This window comes from Abramis brama, assembly GCF_963993115.1.
Source record: "Abramis brama genome assembly, chromosome: 14".
NCBI classification, from domain to species: Eukaryota; Metazoa; Chordata; class Actinopteri; order Cypriniformes; family Leuciscidae; genus Abramis; species Abramis brama.
This window is the reverse complement of record NC_139976.1, coordinates 37,566,002-37,581,001: the sequence shown is the minus strand read 5'-3', so window position 1 is coordinate 37,581,001 and position 15,000 is coordinate 37,566,002. Positions and strand designations below refer to the sequence as shown.

The following is a 15,000-nucleotide window of genomic DNA, read 5'->3' as shown; positions in this document are numbered from 1 at the left end:
CCCAGGTGTCATGCACAATATCAAAGTATAGAACTGTAAAAGCAGGCTGTGTAGTGGACATGGAGATAAGACGTCGGAGCGCAAAAATGTGATTTATCCTGTCCAACAACAACCAGGCCGTTATTTCCGGCGTGCCGATCGAGTCTGTCCCAAAAATACCTCTCAATGCGCCCTCGTGGACTCGCGCCAAGGGCCCTATAGGGCTGCACTACATGACGTCACCAAAGTGTGGACTCTGAGGAAGTGCACAAGTCCGGAGTGTGCCATTTGGGACAGGGCCTTTGTTGGTAGTACCAGTTTACAACAGTTATTAGTTAACACTAAGTTGTCAACACTTCGGAAAAATTATAATTCGTCGTTACACTACATCCTTATGCATCACTTTCTGCAGGACTTTTACGGGATTTTCTCAAACCACTGAAGTGACGTCGACGTCCGGGTTAGCGGTGGCATTAGCCATCAGGCAAGTGTTATTTAAATAAACTCCTGATGTACTTACAAACTTTCCAATGCCTCGTTTTATGAGTACAGAACCTATTTGTACTACTGTAGAAGTTTGGTGCCATTCTGGGCATTATTAGTGGGGTAATTGACCAGATACAGCCTTGGATCCATTAGCGCCTGCACTAAACCATCCGGCTGATGGACCCAAAGGACCCTAGGTTGATTTTACTCCGAACCATCCCTTTAAAAACAACAGAAGTTGACCCAAAATGCTTTACAGACTTCGGTTAATTTAAATGTAACAATTCCTGTCTACGCTCACTGGGAAATAGAAGTGTGAATCGCAGCGTAACACTGATAAGATATGCTGTATTTCTGAAAAACAAAGCTCAGGGCAAGCATGCACAGTGAAAATAGCAAGGGTCCTAAGACTGACCCCTGAGGGACACCACATTATAGACGAAGTAGAAGAAAAGTTGCATAGATTCACTGAGAACGTCCTTTCTTTTAGATAGGATGAAAAGCGTCGTCCCCTGCATGCCCAACACACACTATAGACGACTGAGAAGAATATATCGGTCCATTGTATGAACACAGGGCGATATAAACTTCACAAAAATTGTGAAACGCATCAAAGGAATCACTTATTATCCATTGCATCATTACACATTCATCATAATTGATTTTATTTATTTAATTTTTGTTTGCCAAGTTAGACTATACTGATTGTGATCTCTCTTTCTCTCTTTTGCACTCACATCACAAACACTTTTTGCCTTTATGCACACTCACACATATATATATAAATATAGGACGACATCAAATCTTTCAGAAATGTGGCATGTACCCAGAATAACTGAACACGTACAATCTATATTGAGAAACCAGTGGTCTGAGAGATGCTTCTTGCAGTGAATAGCCGTTGACCCAGTGCACTCAATCTCTGGTCTACCACACAATACACGCCTTCTCACTTTTGTTCTCTCAGTGAGCGTTGCAATGCACTGCCATCTGAGACATGCAAATCATCCATCAATACACTAGCTTTAACATCTTTCCACTCGCGATCTGTGGACAGTTGCATAAACATAGTCATCATGTTAAGACTGTGACTTAATAACTGGCCAACTAGCGGTTAGTCACTGGGTAATCAGTCTTACTGTTCAGATTCAAAACCAATCTACTTTTTTATGCAACTGACATATGACCAGTGTTGAAGAATGAAACATAACACGACTAACTTGTAAGACTAGTCTGAGCAGTTCATGCAACCGGACACTAATCAGATACAAACCAGTCCAAAATGTGTTTTCTGTGTGTGTCTGAACAGTCAAAACACATTTGGAGGTTTGTTTAGTGCAGTTAATGATCATGTGAAGCACATTCGAATGACTGAAATAAATAAAAACAAAGATTAGTTTGTCCAAAAATAATGACTTTTTTTCTGTGGAACACAAAAGAAGAAATTTTGGTAACCTTTATGTATAATGCAATATAAAGGTATATAATGCATTATATATTTGCATAATTATAACCAAAGTTAAAATGCATTATGATATTCGCAGATTGCTTGTTGCATCTGAAATCGGTTGTTTTGTCACGTGTTTCAATGCATTATGCTTTCTAAAGGTGTAACAATGAATAAAGCATTATAAAACTGTGGTTACAATAATTTATGAGATCGTACAATGCATTATATGGTGCATAACAAGGCATAATTAATGCATTAAAAATACTTATATAGGCTTTAAGTAAAGTGTTACCGAAATGGTTATTTTCAGTCTGGTTTGTGTCATTGATTCAGTTGACGGCTTCACAAAAGTGGTATGCATGAATCTGAATTATGCATGAATCTGATTTAAAGCCTGTTCACACTGAGAACGATAACTATAAAGATAACTGAATTAATAACTATACTAGCATCCTCACCAACATGACGACAACGATCGGTTTATTATAAGCGCAATGCCGTTTTGTCATCTTTAAATGCTCAACTCCTTAAAGCAGGATTCATTCTGATTGGCTGTCAATGTTTTTTATTGTTCATCAGCTTGAAAAACTTTGATCCTCATTTATTGATAGTGAATAAAGTTGCTCTTTTATGGTGCTTTTGTGTCCGTTTTGAAGCTTGCAAGTAAATTGCATGGTAAAAGAGCAACCTGGACATTCTTCAAAATGTCTAATTTTGTGTTTCACGAAAGAAAGAGAGTCATACAGGTTTGTAACGAGTAAATTATCACTGTGAATAATAATTAATCCGCGCTTTTGTCCTCATGTATGTGTTGTATAACATGAAGAGTTACTTTATGAGCACAAAAGTGTGTATTCTGGTTGCAGAGAGCCACACCTCGATCAGATAACACGCCAGCCAAGAACTCAAAGTGGGTAAAAGACAAAACAAAGTCCATTTCATTTGGTCACAAGCCTCTGTATCTCGCTCTCCTTCTCTCTGTCTCTCCAATCGCCCCTCTTTCTCCTTCCAACAATAACTGCACTGTTTCATCCTACGCAGTGTGTGATACTCACAGTTTCTCATGGATTGTGTCACTTTAAGAAGTCAAAAAACCTGACTTTCAGTTCATGCCTGTTTTGTCAGTCGACAGCCGAAACTCTCATGCCTTCAGGGTTTACAGCTCAGCGTTTAGCAACACTCACACCTGAAGTGTGTCAAACTCACACAGATCGCGACACAAATGAGTGGTTGTGTGAAGAGTCTGTCAGTGTGTGTTTGTGTGATCAAACAGGGTGTGTATGTGTGACTTTCTGTCGCCCTCTTTTTGTGGGTTCGCTTGTGTTTGACATTTCAGCGTAGACTAACGGTATAATTATTATAGTAACCTCTGTGGTTTGTACATGCAGTTTATAAAGCCTCTTAGACCTCAGCATTAACCGTGATAAGAACAGAAACACACAGTCCTACTTTTAAACCAGTTGTTTTCTGCAGTCATCAGTATTTTGGCCTTCACTAACGGTCCCAACAACTGCATATGGATAAATGTTTTAAAAGTAAATGGTATAGCAATGATATTACTATCTGTCAGTGTGCTAATTTGCATACTATCCAAAATATGCAAGGATAAAATTAGTGCAACCGACACTGATTTTTTTTTTTTAAGTGCAATCAACTTGGATATTTAAGTTATTTCAACTTTAATACATTAAACTGACTTAAAAAATGTGTTGAATCTTGTATAACATAAAAAAGTTGAAAATTGCTCAACTTATTTTGATGAGTTAAAGCAATGTAAAAACATATGTTGTCACAACTTAATGATCATATCATTTTTACAGTGTAGTGCAAATTGGTGCACAAATAATGGTGGAAAATTTATTTTTTAGCAATGAACTTTACCGGAATAAAATGTATTTAGTTAAAGAGTATGAGCATGGCTAGCTGTGAAACAAGCAATATTCAGTTAGTTAAAATGTAAGAGATTAAAACAAATTGGGTTTATTGATGATGAATATATAAACCTGGTTATTGATTATGTAAAACACACTGACAAATATTCATCACGTTAAGTTTATTAGTTTGTTTATGTTAAAACAGTCTAATCCAAATGGATGGAAATTTTGGTCACACTTTAGTTTAGTTTTAGTTCACTTTAGGATCCAATTCTCACTATTGACTACGACTTTTGCCTTAATAAACTTATAATTACTGCTTATTAATAGTTAGTAAGGTAGTTGTTAAGTTTAGGTACAGTGTTGTAGGATTAAGGGATGTAGAATATGGTCATGCAGATTAATATGTGCTTTATAAGTACTAATAGCCAATATCCTAGTAATATGCATGATAATAAGCAACTAGTTAATAGTGAGAATTGGACCCTAAACTCAAGCGATACCGAAATTTTATATGCAATAAAAAAATTTTAGGCCTAAATATTTTTGCGAGTGATGATGTTCCAATAGTGGAGTCTTGTGTCGCTATTAATCTTATTAATCTTCTTCCCCAGCTCCAAAAAATAGCATTTACTGAATCTAAGATGGTGCGTTTTACTGCAGTAGTGGCCAAAAGTGATGTCTGGCCTTCGTTCAAAAATTATGAAAAAATATTTTGTAAGCATATCGCGTAGTTGTGCATGGAATCAGTTTTTTTATTTGTGATAATAATTGCAATGAAACACGACAAATTGTGCAACATCCTTTCTGGCCGGACATTATGGTCACACTTTACGATCCAATTCTCACTATTAACTACGACTAAACTCATAATTACTGCTTATTAATAGTTATAAGGCACTTGTTAAGTTTATGTATTGTAGGATTAAGGGATGTGGTCATGCAGATTAATATACGTACTATTTTACAGTCAATATCCTAGTAATATGCATGATAATAAGCAACTAGTTAATAGTGAGAATTGGACTCTTGTTGACTCATATTTCATCTAATTGATTAGTAAAGGTTTTTGTAAAGGCTGTTCCTCTGTTGTTCCTCAGAGCCGGACTGGGTGTCGGTGACTCTCGGAGTGTTCGTGTGTCAGGGATGTTCACTCATCCACAGAGGTATTCCCAGTCTCAGCCGGGTGAAGTCTGTGCAACAGGACGCGTTTGAGGATAAAGAAATCGAGGTGAGGAACAGCAGGTTTACTCAGAAACACAGATCTGCAGTGATCCAGACACACACTGCCTGACTGGCTCTTGGCCTGCGTGAGAGAGTGAGGATGAGGGCCATTAGTGCACAACATGAGCCTGGGGATCTGAAGAGAGCTGACGTTTGTGATAATCTTCAGACTCGTGATTGACAGAACCATCAAACCGCTGAATAATCGATAAGCGCACAAGCAAACGGTGCATTCAATTTAAAAAACGCCTATTATTACAGTTCTGAATAATTAGGATTGCTTACTAATGCTCAGATCCGATTTCACTCGGGCGATGATGAAACGGGCCAAACATTTTTATAGACCTTACTGTAAATATTATATTTTCATATACACTTCTGACAGATTCTGAAGAACATGCAAATCTCACTGTAGATTTGCATGTTCTTCAGAATCTGTCAGAAGTGTATATGAAAATATAATATTTACAGTAAGGTCTCATTTGTTGACATCAGTTAATGCACTATTTTTACTGCATTTATTATTAACCTTTGTTCGTGTTAGTTAGTAAAAGTAAAAGTAATTCAACTGTTTATCTTAATAATGCATGAACTTTAACTAATGTTAAGACCAGTGTTGGGGAAAGTTACTTTTAAAAGTAAGGCATTATAATATTGCGATACTCCCTAAAACAAGTAACTAGTATTAGTTAGTTTGTAGTGTTTTTACGTTACTTTTGTGTTACTTTTTCTCATCTGGCCAAGACTCGTTGTCACGATCCACACAAGAACAGAGGAAAAGTAGATCCAATTGCAGTAAGTTTAATAAGGGAAATCCGTTACTCATAAATCCAGTCCAAGCAAAGGTCAAAATCCAAAAGGCAATCCAACACAAGAAACAAAACAAGAAACAGGCAAGAACAGACATCCGAAGTGGTGTGATACATAACAAGGACTCCGTAACAAACACTAGCACAGACAGGGTTTTTATACACACAAAAACTAACAATGATAATGGGGAACAGCTGGGTGCAATGAACAGTGATGAGTACAGACAGGATTGTGGGAATTGCGGTTCATGAGTGAGTGACACCGTGAGGGAAGGGGACCTCTAGTGTTTACCCAGGGAACACAAACCAGACACTGTGACATAACCCCCCCTCTACGGAGCGGCTACCAGACGCTCCAAGACAACACTACAAAACAAAACAAGAGTCCAGGAGGGAGGTGGAACGGTGGAGGATCAGGGGGAGGGATGGGGGGCCAGGTCCATGAAGGGGAATAGGAACAGGGGGTGACGGCTTAGCCGGCGGCCAGGGTGAAGCAGACAGTCCATTGGGCGGCCAAGGCGAAGCAGACGGCCCATCGGGTGGCCAGGGCGGAGATGACAGTCCATCGGGCGGCCAGGGCGGAGCAGGCTGTGCAGACGGCCAGGGCAGAAACGTCAGTCCATCGGGCGGCCAGGGCGGAGAGTCTCCCTCAGGCGGCCAGGGTGGAGACGTCAGTCCATCGGGCAGCCAGGGCGGAGACTTTCCCTCGGGCGGAGACCTCCCCTCGGGCGGCCAGGGTGGAGACGTCAGTCCATCGGGCAGCCAGGGCGGAGACTTTCCCTCGGGCGGAGACCTCCCCTCGGGCGGCCAGGGTGGAGACTTTCCCTCGGGCGGAGACCTCCCCTCGGGCGGCCAGGGTGGAGACTTTCCCTCAGGCACCCATGGCGGAGAAGACAGTCCATCGGGCGGCCACGGCGGAGACGACCCCTCGGGCGGCCATGGCACAGGAACAGACACCGGCTCAGGAACTAGAACAGACACCGGCTCAGGAACTAGAACAGACACCGGCTCAGGAACTGGAACAGACACCACCGGCTCAGGAACAGACACCACCGGCTTCGGCTCAGGAACTGGAACAGACACCGGCTCAGGAACTGGAACAGACACCACCGGCTCAGGAACAGACACCACCGGCTCCGGCTCAGGAACTGGAACAGACACCACCGGCTCAGGAACAGACGCCGGCTCGGCGGCGGCCATCTTGTCCGAAGACACAGGCTCAGCGGCAGCCATCTTGTCCGAAGACACAGGCTCGGCAGACGTGACGTGAACAGGCTTGGCGGCGGCCATCTTGTCCGAAGACACAGGCTCGGCAGACGTGACGTGAACGGTCTCTGGATCGGCAGACGTGACGTGAACGGTCTCTGGATCGGTAGACGTGATGTGAACGGTCTCTGGATCGGTAGACGTGATGTGAACGGTCTCTGGATCGGTAGACGTGATGTGAACGGTCTCTGGATCGACAGACGTGACGTGAACGGTCTCTGGATCGGTAGACGTGACGTGAACAGTCTCTGGATCGGCAGAAGCGACGTGAACAGTCTCTGGATCGACAGACGTGACGTGAACGGTCTCTGGATCGGTAGACGTGACGTGAACAGTCTCTGGATCGGCAGAAGCGACGTGAACAGTCTCTGGATCGACAGACGTGACGTGAACAGTCTCTGGATCGACAGACGTGACATGAACACTCCTGGGAATCTCTAGGATCTTGGATAGCATAGAAAAATAATCCAATAACGTTTCAGCAGCCATTTTGTCCGAAGACACAGGCTCGGCAGACGTGACGTGAACAGTCTCTGGATCGACAGACGTGTGCCTCCTCCCCCTTCTCCGTCCGTGATGGCGAGACGGCGGCTCCGATCCGTCCCTCACGAGCCCAGGGTCGAAGGGGGGCCATGGTGGAGAGTGATGTTGGATCTTCTCACGACCACTCACTCCTCTGCGACCTCCCCGGGTCCCACGGAAAATGACTAGGCGGGTTCCCTCAAAACAAATCTTTCTCTCCCGCTCGATGGCTGGGGAAGAAAAACCAGAAAACATACCGCTGGATCTTTGGTGACGGAGTCCTTCTGTCACGATCCACACAAGAACAGAGGAAAAGTAGATCCAATTGCAGTAAGTTTAATAAGGGAAATCCATTACTCATAAATCCAGTCCAAGCAAAGGTCAAAATCCAAAAGGCAATCCAACACAAGAAACAAAACAAGAAACAAAACAAGAAACAAAACAAGAAACAAAACAAGAAACAAAACAAGAAACAAAACAAGAAACAGGCAAGAAAAGACATCCGAAGTGGTGTGATACATAACAAGGACTCCGTAACAAACACTAGCACAGACAGGGTTTTTATACACACAAAAACTAACAATGATAATGGGGAACAGCTGGGTGCAATGAACAGTGATGAGTACAGACAGGATTGTGGGAATTGTGGTTCATGAGTGAGTGACACCGTGAGGGAAGGGGACCTCTAGTGTTTACCTAGGGAACACAAACCAGACACTGTGACACTCGTCTTTTCCATTTTTTTTTTTTTTTTTAAATCAGTATTTAAGGCGAGACACGGCAGGCAAAAACATCGATTTTCATGCAGTGGTCAGTTTTGAGATTTTGGGCTAGTTTACTCCTTTACTATGTGTTCTTTCAAGCTGCTATAAATAAAACGTTGAAAATATACATTAAGATGTTTATTTTATTACATTTTGTTTACTTGCGGCAGTAAGTTTCTCCCAAATTTACCAGGAAGTTAGCATTCCAACGCGACACGCCGAGCTCCGTCTGTTCACTGAAGTCTGTCATGACCGGTATCGTTGTAAAGCTCTGAGTCTCCTGCACAACGCTATCCCAAATTTGAGCATTTCCTTTCTATCAGTAACCAATCGTGAATGTCCAAAGGGGGATTTAAAGCTAACGCCGATTTCTCATTTAGAGCTGTTTAACTCTTTAACTGCCGTTTTCTCAAAATGAGTTTTTTGTCATTCTCCAGTACAAACATCTCAGCCTGTGTACACCAAACTCTCCAGTTATACACTTAGCAGTATTCTGAAGATATTTTCAGAGGGATTTGTTAATAAATCATTCCTGGCCTGATTTATGTGACATTTTAATTAAAAAAATATGGCGAAAATCAATTTTTTATGGCTATGGACAGTATATTTTGATTCCCTAGGCAATGAAAGCATATATCCTGAAATCCCTCTGAGTTTTTATTTTCATCTTGTGTATAAACAAAATGAAAAAAGAATTTTGCACCTGGCTTTATCATATGTTCAGATCTATCTACTGAAAATATATGCAAAATCGTGCATATTTAATGAGATAATGCCTAATTTGCATAATTAAACATACAAATTTCTAAAACTTGTAATACATTTTTTTTTTATATACTTGTGGAAGTAATCAGCTGAGGAAGTTTCATGGTGATATCTATTATTTTAAAATTTTACCCCATTCACCTGTAGTGTCTCGCCTTAAGCAAATTAATTAACTAAAAAGTAACGGACATTACTAAAAAAGAAAAAGTAACTCAGTGCATTTATAAAGTAATGCATTACTTTACTCGTTACATTAAAAACATCTGATTACATAATGCATGTTACTTTATAATTTGTTACAGGGTTTGAAATGCGAGTAAAAATCACCAGTGGCGGATAGCGCTGTTAAATCACGAGCCAATTTGGCATGTTACTTATTATGTTTACTCACTTTGGGGAAGTTCGTGCAGATTTAGCGCAAATACTGATCATCATGAAATATTGAAGGGATATTTCACCCTATGACGATAAATGACCATTTTTGTGTCATCTGAGGTTTTTTTCCAGACACACAATACAGAAATCTCTGGTCTCAGGGGGACATGAGGGAGGGAAGCACGGTCACTCGAAAATACCACCGGGTTTCTACTGATAAAAGCTTAATGCTAATCGGTGAAGGATCCCTTTAAATACAGCATATTGCACAGAATCTGCTCATATCTGGCTTACTTGAACACACACGTCACTGCGCAACAAATAACGGCACGCTCGTTCATTTGCATTGAAGCAAAAGCAAAGATTAAAAAGCATTTTTTGATATATCCTGAAAAGGATGTGGATGAAAGAGGAAGGGAGGAGATGCTGGATGACAGGATTTTGTTTGAATAAGGAATCTATGTATGAAATACAAATTGTATAATATATATATATATATATATATACAGGGCTCCAGACTAACTTTTAGTACTGGGAGCGCTGTAGCCCCTGCCTGAAAATTTTAGGAGCGCAAGCAGAAAATTTAGGGGCTTAAATCAGCTTGCAATGCAATTATTCAAATTTCCCCCAAAATAACTGTAATACTGACAAATTCTTTAATAATAAATAGCCTAGATTTAACATACAGATATTACAAAATTCACAGGCTCCCGACTAGCATCTGAGGGCAGCGGCACCGAAGCACTGAGCTTAATTTAGGGTGTAGATGAACCTAACTTTAATTATTATCATTCATAATATTACTTAAAAAGCAAAACGAGTGAAATAAGTCAATAAGCATCCTACTGTTTACAATGGAATTTTTTTTTTAAATAAGAGTTTTTCTACATCTTAAAGTCCACGTGAACCGGAAGTTGCAAACGACTTTTCTCCAGTGTTGTGAGGTATTTCCCAGTGAAAGGGAATATTGAACAGAGGGCAGGGTTTTACTCTAGCGCTCCTCCTCTCCATCTCTCGCTCGTTACAGACTAACGGTTTGAGGGGAGTGGTTAAGCGTTTGCCAACCCAAGCCGTCAAACCTACGTCATCAGAGAAGGAACGCCATTCCAGACCGGAAGTAACTTTTCAGATTTTGATTAAAGATTATGACGGCAAACAATTTTTTTCTGTGTTTTAACTTGCACGGATTAATTGTTCACCACAAGACTAGTAATATGCGCTAACAAAGTAAATAGGGTCAATTTTGATTTCAGTTGGACTCAATCTTTGAAGGATGAGCAAAAAATGAGTTGGTCATCACATTAAAAGTAACATTTATATATGATATTATAGTTTTGCAGTGCTGGATAAAGATGTGTAGTGCTGTCACAGTTCTGTCACAGGACCATAGTGATGGTTAGTTACTACATTAGCCTGAACCCATGGTGAATGTCGCTGATTTGTGGACTGAAAGCCTTCTGTAAGTGCTTCTCTTGTTTCCACGTCAGCGCTGTGTGATCAGATATCTGTGTTTTATAACAGAGAACTCTGCGCCGAATCGGAATGTTTCTCAACATTAATTCTGTTATTAATTCTGAGGCGAATTCAATGGATTCATATATAACATGGCTTGGCTGAATTCTAATGTAGAGTCTGTTATTTCTTGATAATAGACCGCTGCTTATAGTCCAGTCATTTTATGAAAAAAGGTTGAACAAATTGCAACAGAAGCAAACTCAACTGATTTTGTATCCTCAATATGTCCAGAAAAAAAAAAAGTCCCGAAGAATCCCATTAGGGGAAAGTTTCGAAAAAGACCCAAATATAGCCTATTAATACGCCACGCCTATTCATTCTTTTTCTCACGTGAATAGGGTAAAAAATGTAACCTTTAGATATCACCATGAAAATTACTGAGTTGATTACTTACATCAAGACAAACAAAAAATGTATTACAAGTTTTTTGAAATTGTTTGTTAACATGGACAAACAGTGCATAATCTAATTATGTATGTGCTAATTTGCATAAATAACACACCAGATCTAAACATTGGGTATAGCCAGGAGAAAATGTCTTGTTGAATCTTGTTGACACATAACAGTAAAAGGTCTGTTTCATGTTTCAATTCATGGCAACGGTGTGTTATACTTCTAGTCCAGTCATTTTAAGCCAAAATGGGGGTCAACCTTGAAGGTCTGAATGGAACCCATTTAGGCTACACATCCCATGAGCATTAATACATAGAGGCAGGAAGAAGTACTTTAAACCAGCCTTTATTAATTATTATTGCAGAGATGGGGTTTGGGGCTGGGTCCGTGGGACTGTTTCTGGGGATTCACTTTTTATTTTACTTACCATTGTCTCCTGTTCTTCCCTCAGACTCATCCCCCAGAAACAGTCAAACAGACCCAGCCCCAAACCCAGTCTCTGCAATAATAATTAATAAAGGCTGGTTTAAAGTACTTCTTCCTGCCTCTGTGTATTAATGCTCATGGGTAGCCGAAATGGGTTCCATTCAGACCTTCAAGGTTGACCCCCATTTTGGCTTAAAATGACTGGACTACAAGTATAACACACCGTTGCCATGAAAAACAGAGCGTTGCTATGGACGCAGGATTCTAACTGTAGAGACGGAACGGACTATTTTCTTTAGCGGAAGCAATACAATCGTTTTTAAATCAATAAACTCCTTTTTAAATCAATATTTTGTGTCAAATTATTGATTTATTTGGTAGGTAGCCATGTAATAAGCAGGATAATGTAGAGAATGTAGAGCTAGGCGGTTGTTATAGCAAATACAAGCCCTTCAGGATTCAAGCTCCGCTTCGCGTGATATTGTATATATATATACTGTGACATAGTTAATCTAACGTTAGTTCATTTCTTTTTTGGGCTAGTAGAAGTTCTGAATGGCCGGTAACTTAAAACATTTTGTAGCCAAATTGGCTGTTGATTGAAAAAGTAAATTTCAAATCCTGCTGTGTTACACCCAACACTGGTTAACAAATGAAAGCTCATTTTAAAGCGCCTGTGAATCATGCATGCATTCTCTCTCTCTCTCTCTCTCTCTCTCTCTCTCTCTCTCTCTCTCTCTCTCTCTCTCTCTCTCTCTCTCTCTGTAGTTTATCTCCTCTGTGGGGAATGAAGCAGCGAAGGCCAAATACGAGCAGCAGGTTCCTCCGTTTTATCACCGTCCCTCGCTCACAGACTGCAGGTACGACTCCAACACTACAGTCACACCGGCCCTGGTCCCCACTCACACACACACACACACACACACACACACACACACACACACACACACACACACACACACACACACACACACCCACACACAGGCCCCTGTCGAGGGCACTCTCACACACACACACACACACACACACACACACACACACACACACCCACACACAGGGCCCTGGTCCCTGTCGAGGGCACTCTCACACACACACACACACACACACACACACACACACACACACACACACAGGCCCCTGTCGAGGGCACTCTCACACACACACACACACACACACACACACACACCCACACACAGGGCCCTGGTCCCTGTCGAGGGCACTCTCACACACACACACACACACACACACACACACACACACACACACACACACACACACACACACACACACACACACACACACAGGGCCCTGGTCCCTGTAGAGGGCACTCTCTCACACACACACACACACACACACACACAGGCATGCCGCTTTGAGACTCTTGTGCTGTTTGTTTCTTGTGGTCATCTGACATCATCTGCATCATTGTGGGGAGTTTTCAGTGTCACACTCTGTGTTTTCTCACATGGCTGGAGAGAATGTGGTACAGTGATGTAGATGTTCGCTTCCTTCCTGTTTGTGTGTGTTGCGTTTGTTTCACGACATGCTGAAATCTTCTGTTCACATGCAGTCTGCTAACTCTACAGTGGCTCTTTATCACTTTAGTGATCATCATTCATTAGGGTTTCATTTGATTCTTAAACTCTCAAAATGCATCCTGTGAAAACCGCTTTGAAATTGAGCATTGCGTTATTGAAATAGAACTTTAAAGCCTTTTAGCGGCTCAGTTTTTGTGATATCAACTTCAGATTTGCAACATAACTCAGTTAGACATATGACTTTGATTTTACAGTACAACATATTTCCTGTTTTGCATATAAAATAAGTAAACTTAAACTTCTATAACTCTTCTACACTCTCCCCCTCCCGAAACTTCAGGTCTGTATTTCCAAAGCATTCATGAACTACAAACATTTAAGTTCAGGTTTATGCTTAAAAAGAAAGTTTTTTTTTACAAAATGAATAAAGACCTCATTCAAATGTTATATATATATATATATATATATATATACAGTGCAATGCATAAGTGAATACACCCATGCTAAAGTTGACTAAAAAGAGGAATAAAAAATTGGAAATTGAACTTAATGCCTTAATTTAAAAAATTAGGAAAAATCCAACCTTTAAGGACACCAATTTTCTTTGTGAATGAATAATGTATCGTAAATAAATAAATGTTCTTCCTTAAAATACATGGTGCATAAGTGAGTACACCCCTATGTTAAATTCCCATAGAGGCAGGCAGATTTTTATTTTTAAGTTTTTTTTTATTATTTTTTTTAGGATACTATGCATCCTGATAAAGTTCCCTTGGCCTTTGGAATTAAAATAGCCCCACATCATCACATAGCATTCACCATACCTAGAGATTGGCATGATTTTATTTCAGTTAGCCTAAAAGCTAGTTTGATTTGCATTGAGAGATGATCTTATGGAAAGTACTCCATGCCAATCTCTAGGTATGGTGAAGGCTATGTGATGATGTGGGGCTATTTTAATTCCAAAGGCCAAGGGAACTTTATCAGGATGCATAGTATCCTAAATTTTTTTTTTTTTTAAATACTTAAAAATAAAAATCTGCCTGCCTCTATGGGAATTTAACATAGGGGTGTACTCACTTATGCACCATGTATTTTAAGGAAGAACATTTATTTATTTACGATACATTATTCATTCACAAAGAAAATTGGTGTCCTAAAAGGTTGGATTTTTCCTAATTTTTTAAATTAAGGCATTAAGTTCAATTTCCAAAATATGATTTTTTATTCCTCTTTTTAGTCAACTTTAGCATGGGTGTATTCACTTATGCATTGCACTGTATATATATATATATATATACATACATTTTAATAATTTTTTGACTGTAAGATATTTATTTTATAGGATGCACACTGTAAACAATGATTTGTTTTATTTAAAAAAAAAATCGACTTAAAATGTCATGTTTATTTCATCGTTTTTATGTAATATTTTGTGAAATTCACTAGCAGTAAAAACACAGTTGTGAGACATAAATTTGCAATAATGTGAAATAAAATCACAGAATTAGTGAAAACATACATAAGACACAATTGCAAGAGCTAAAGTCACTATTACCTGATTTATTTTACTCTCGGACTATTTGAAATAATTGTCTGATCTTTCGTAATCTT

At 40.0% G+C, this 15,000-nt stretch overlaps 1 protein-coding gene across 1 annotated transcript in view; it reads left to right on the top strand.

Moving 5' to 3' along the window:
* The window catches only part of LOC311096735 (arf-GAP with dual PH domain-containing protein 1), a 44,485-nt gene that overhangs the window by 9,421 nt on the left and 20,064 nt on the right, over positions 1-15,000 (top strand). Inside the window, exons 2-3 of the mRNA XM_084136062.1 lie at positions 4,890-5,020; positions 12,617-12,708. Coding sequence (XP_083992188.1) covers positions 4,890-5,020; positions 12,617-12,708 — 223 coding nt within the window. The remainder of the gene's footprint in view (positions 1-4,889; positions 5,021-12,616; positions 12,709-15,000) is intronic.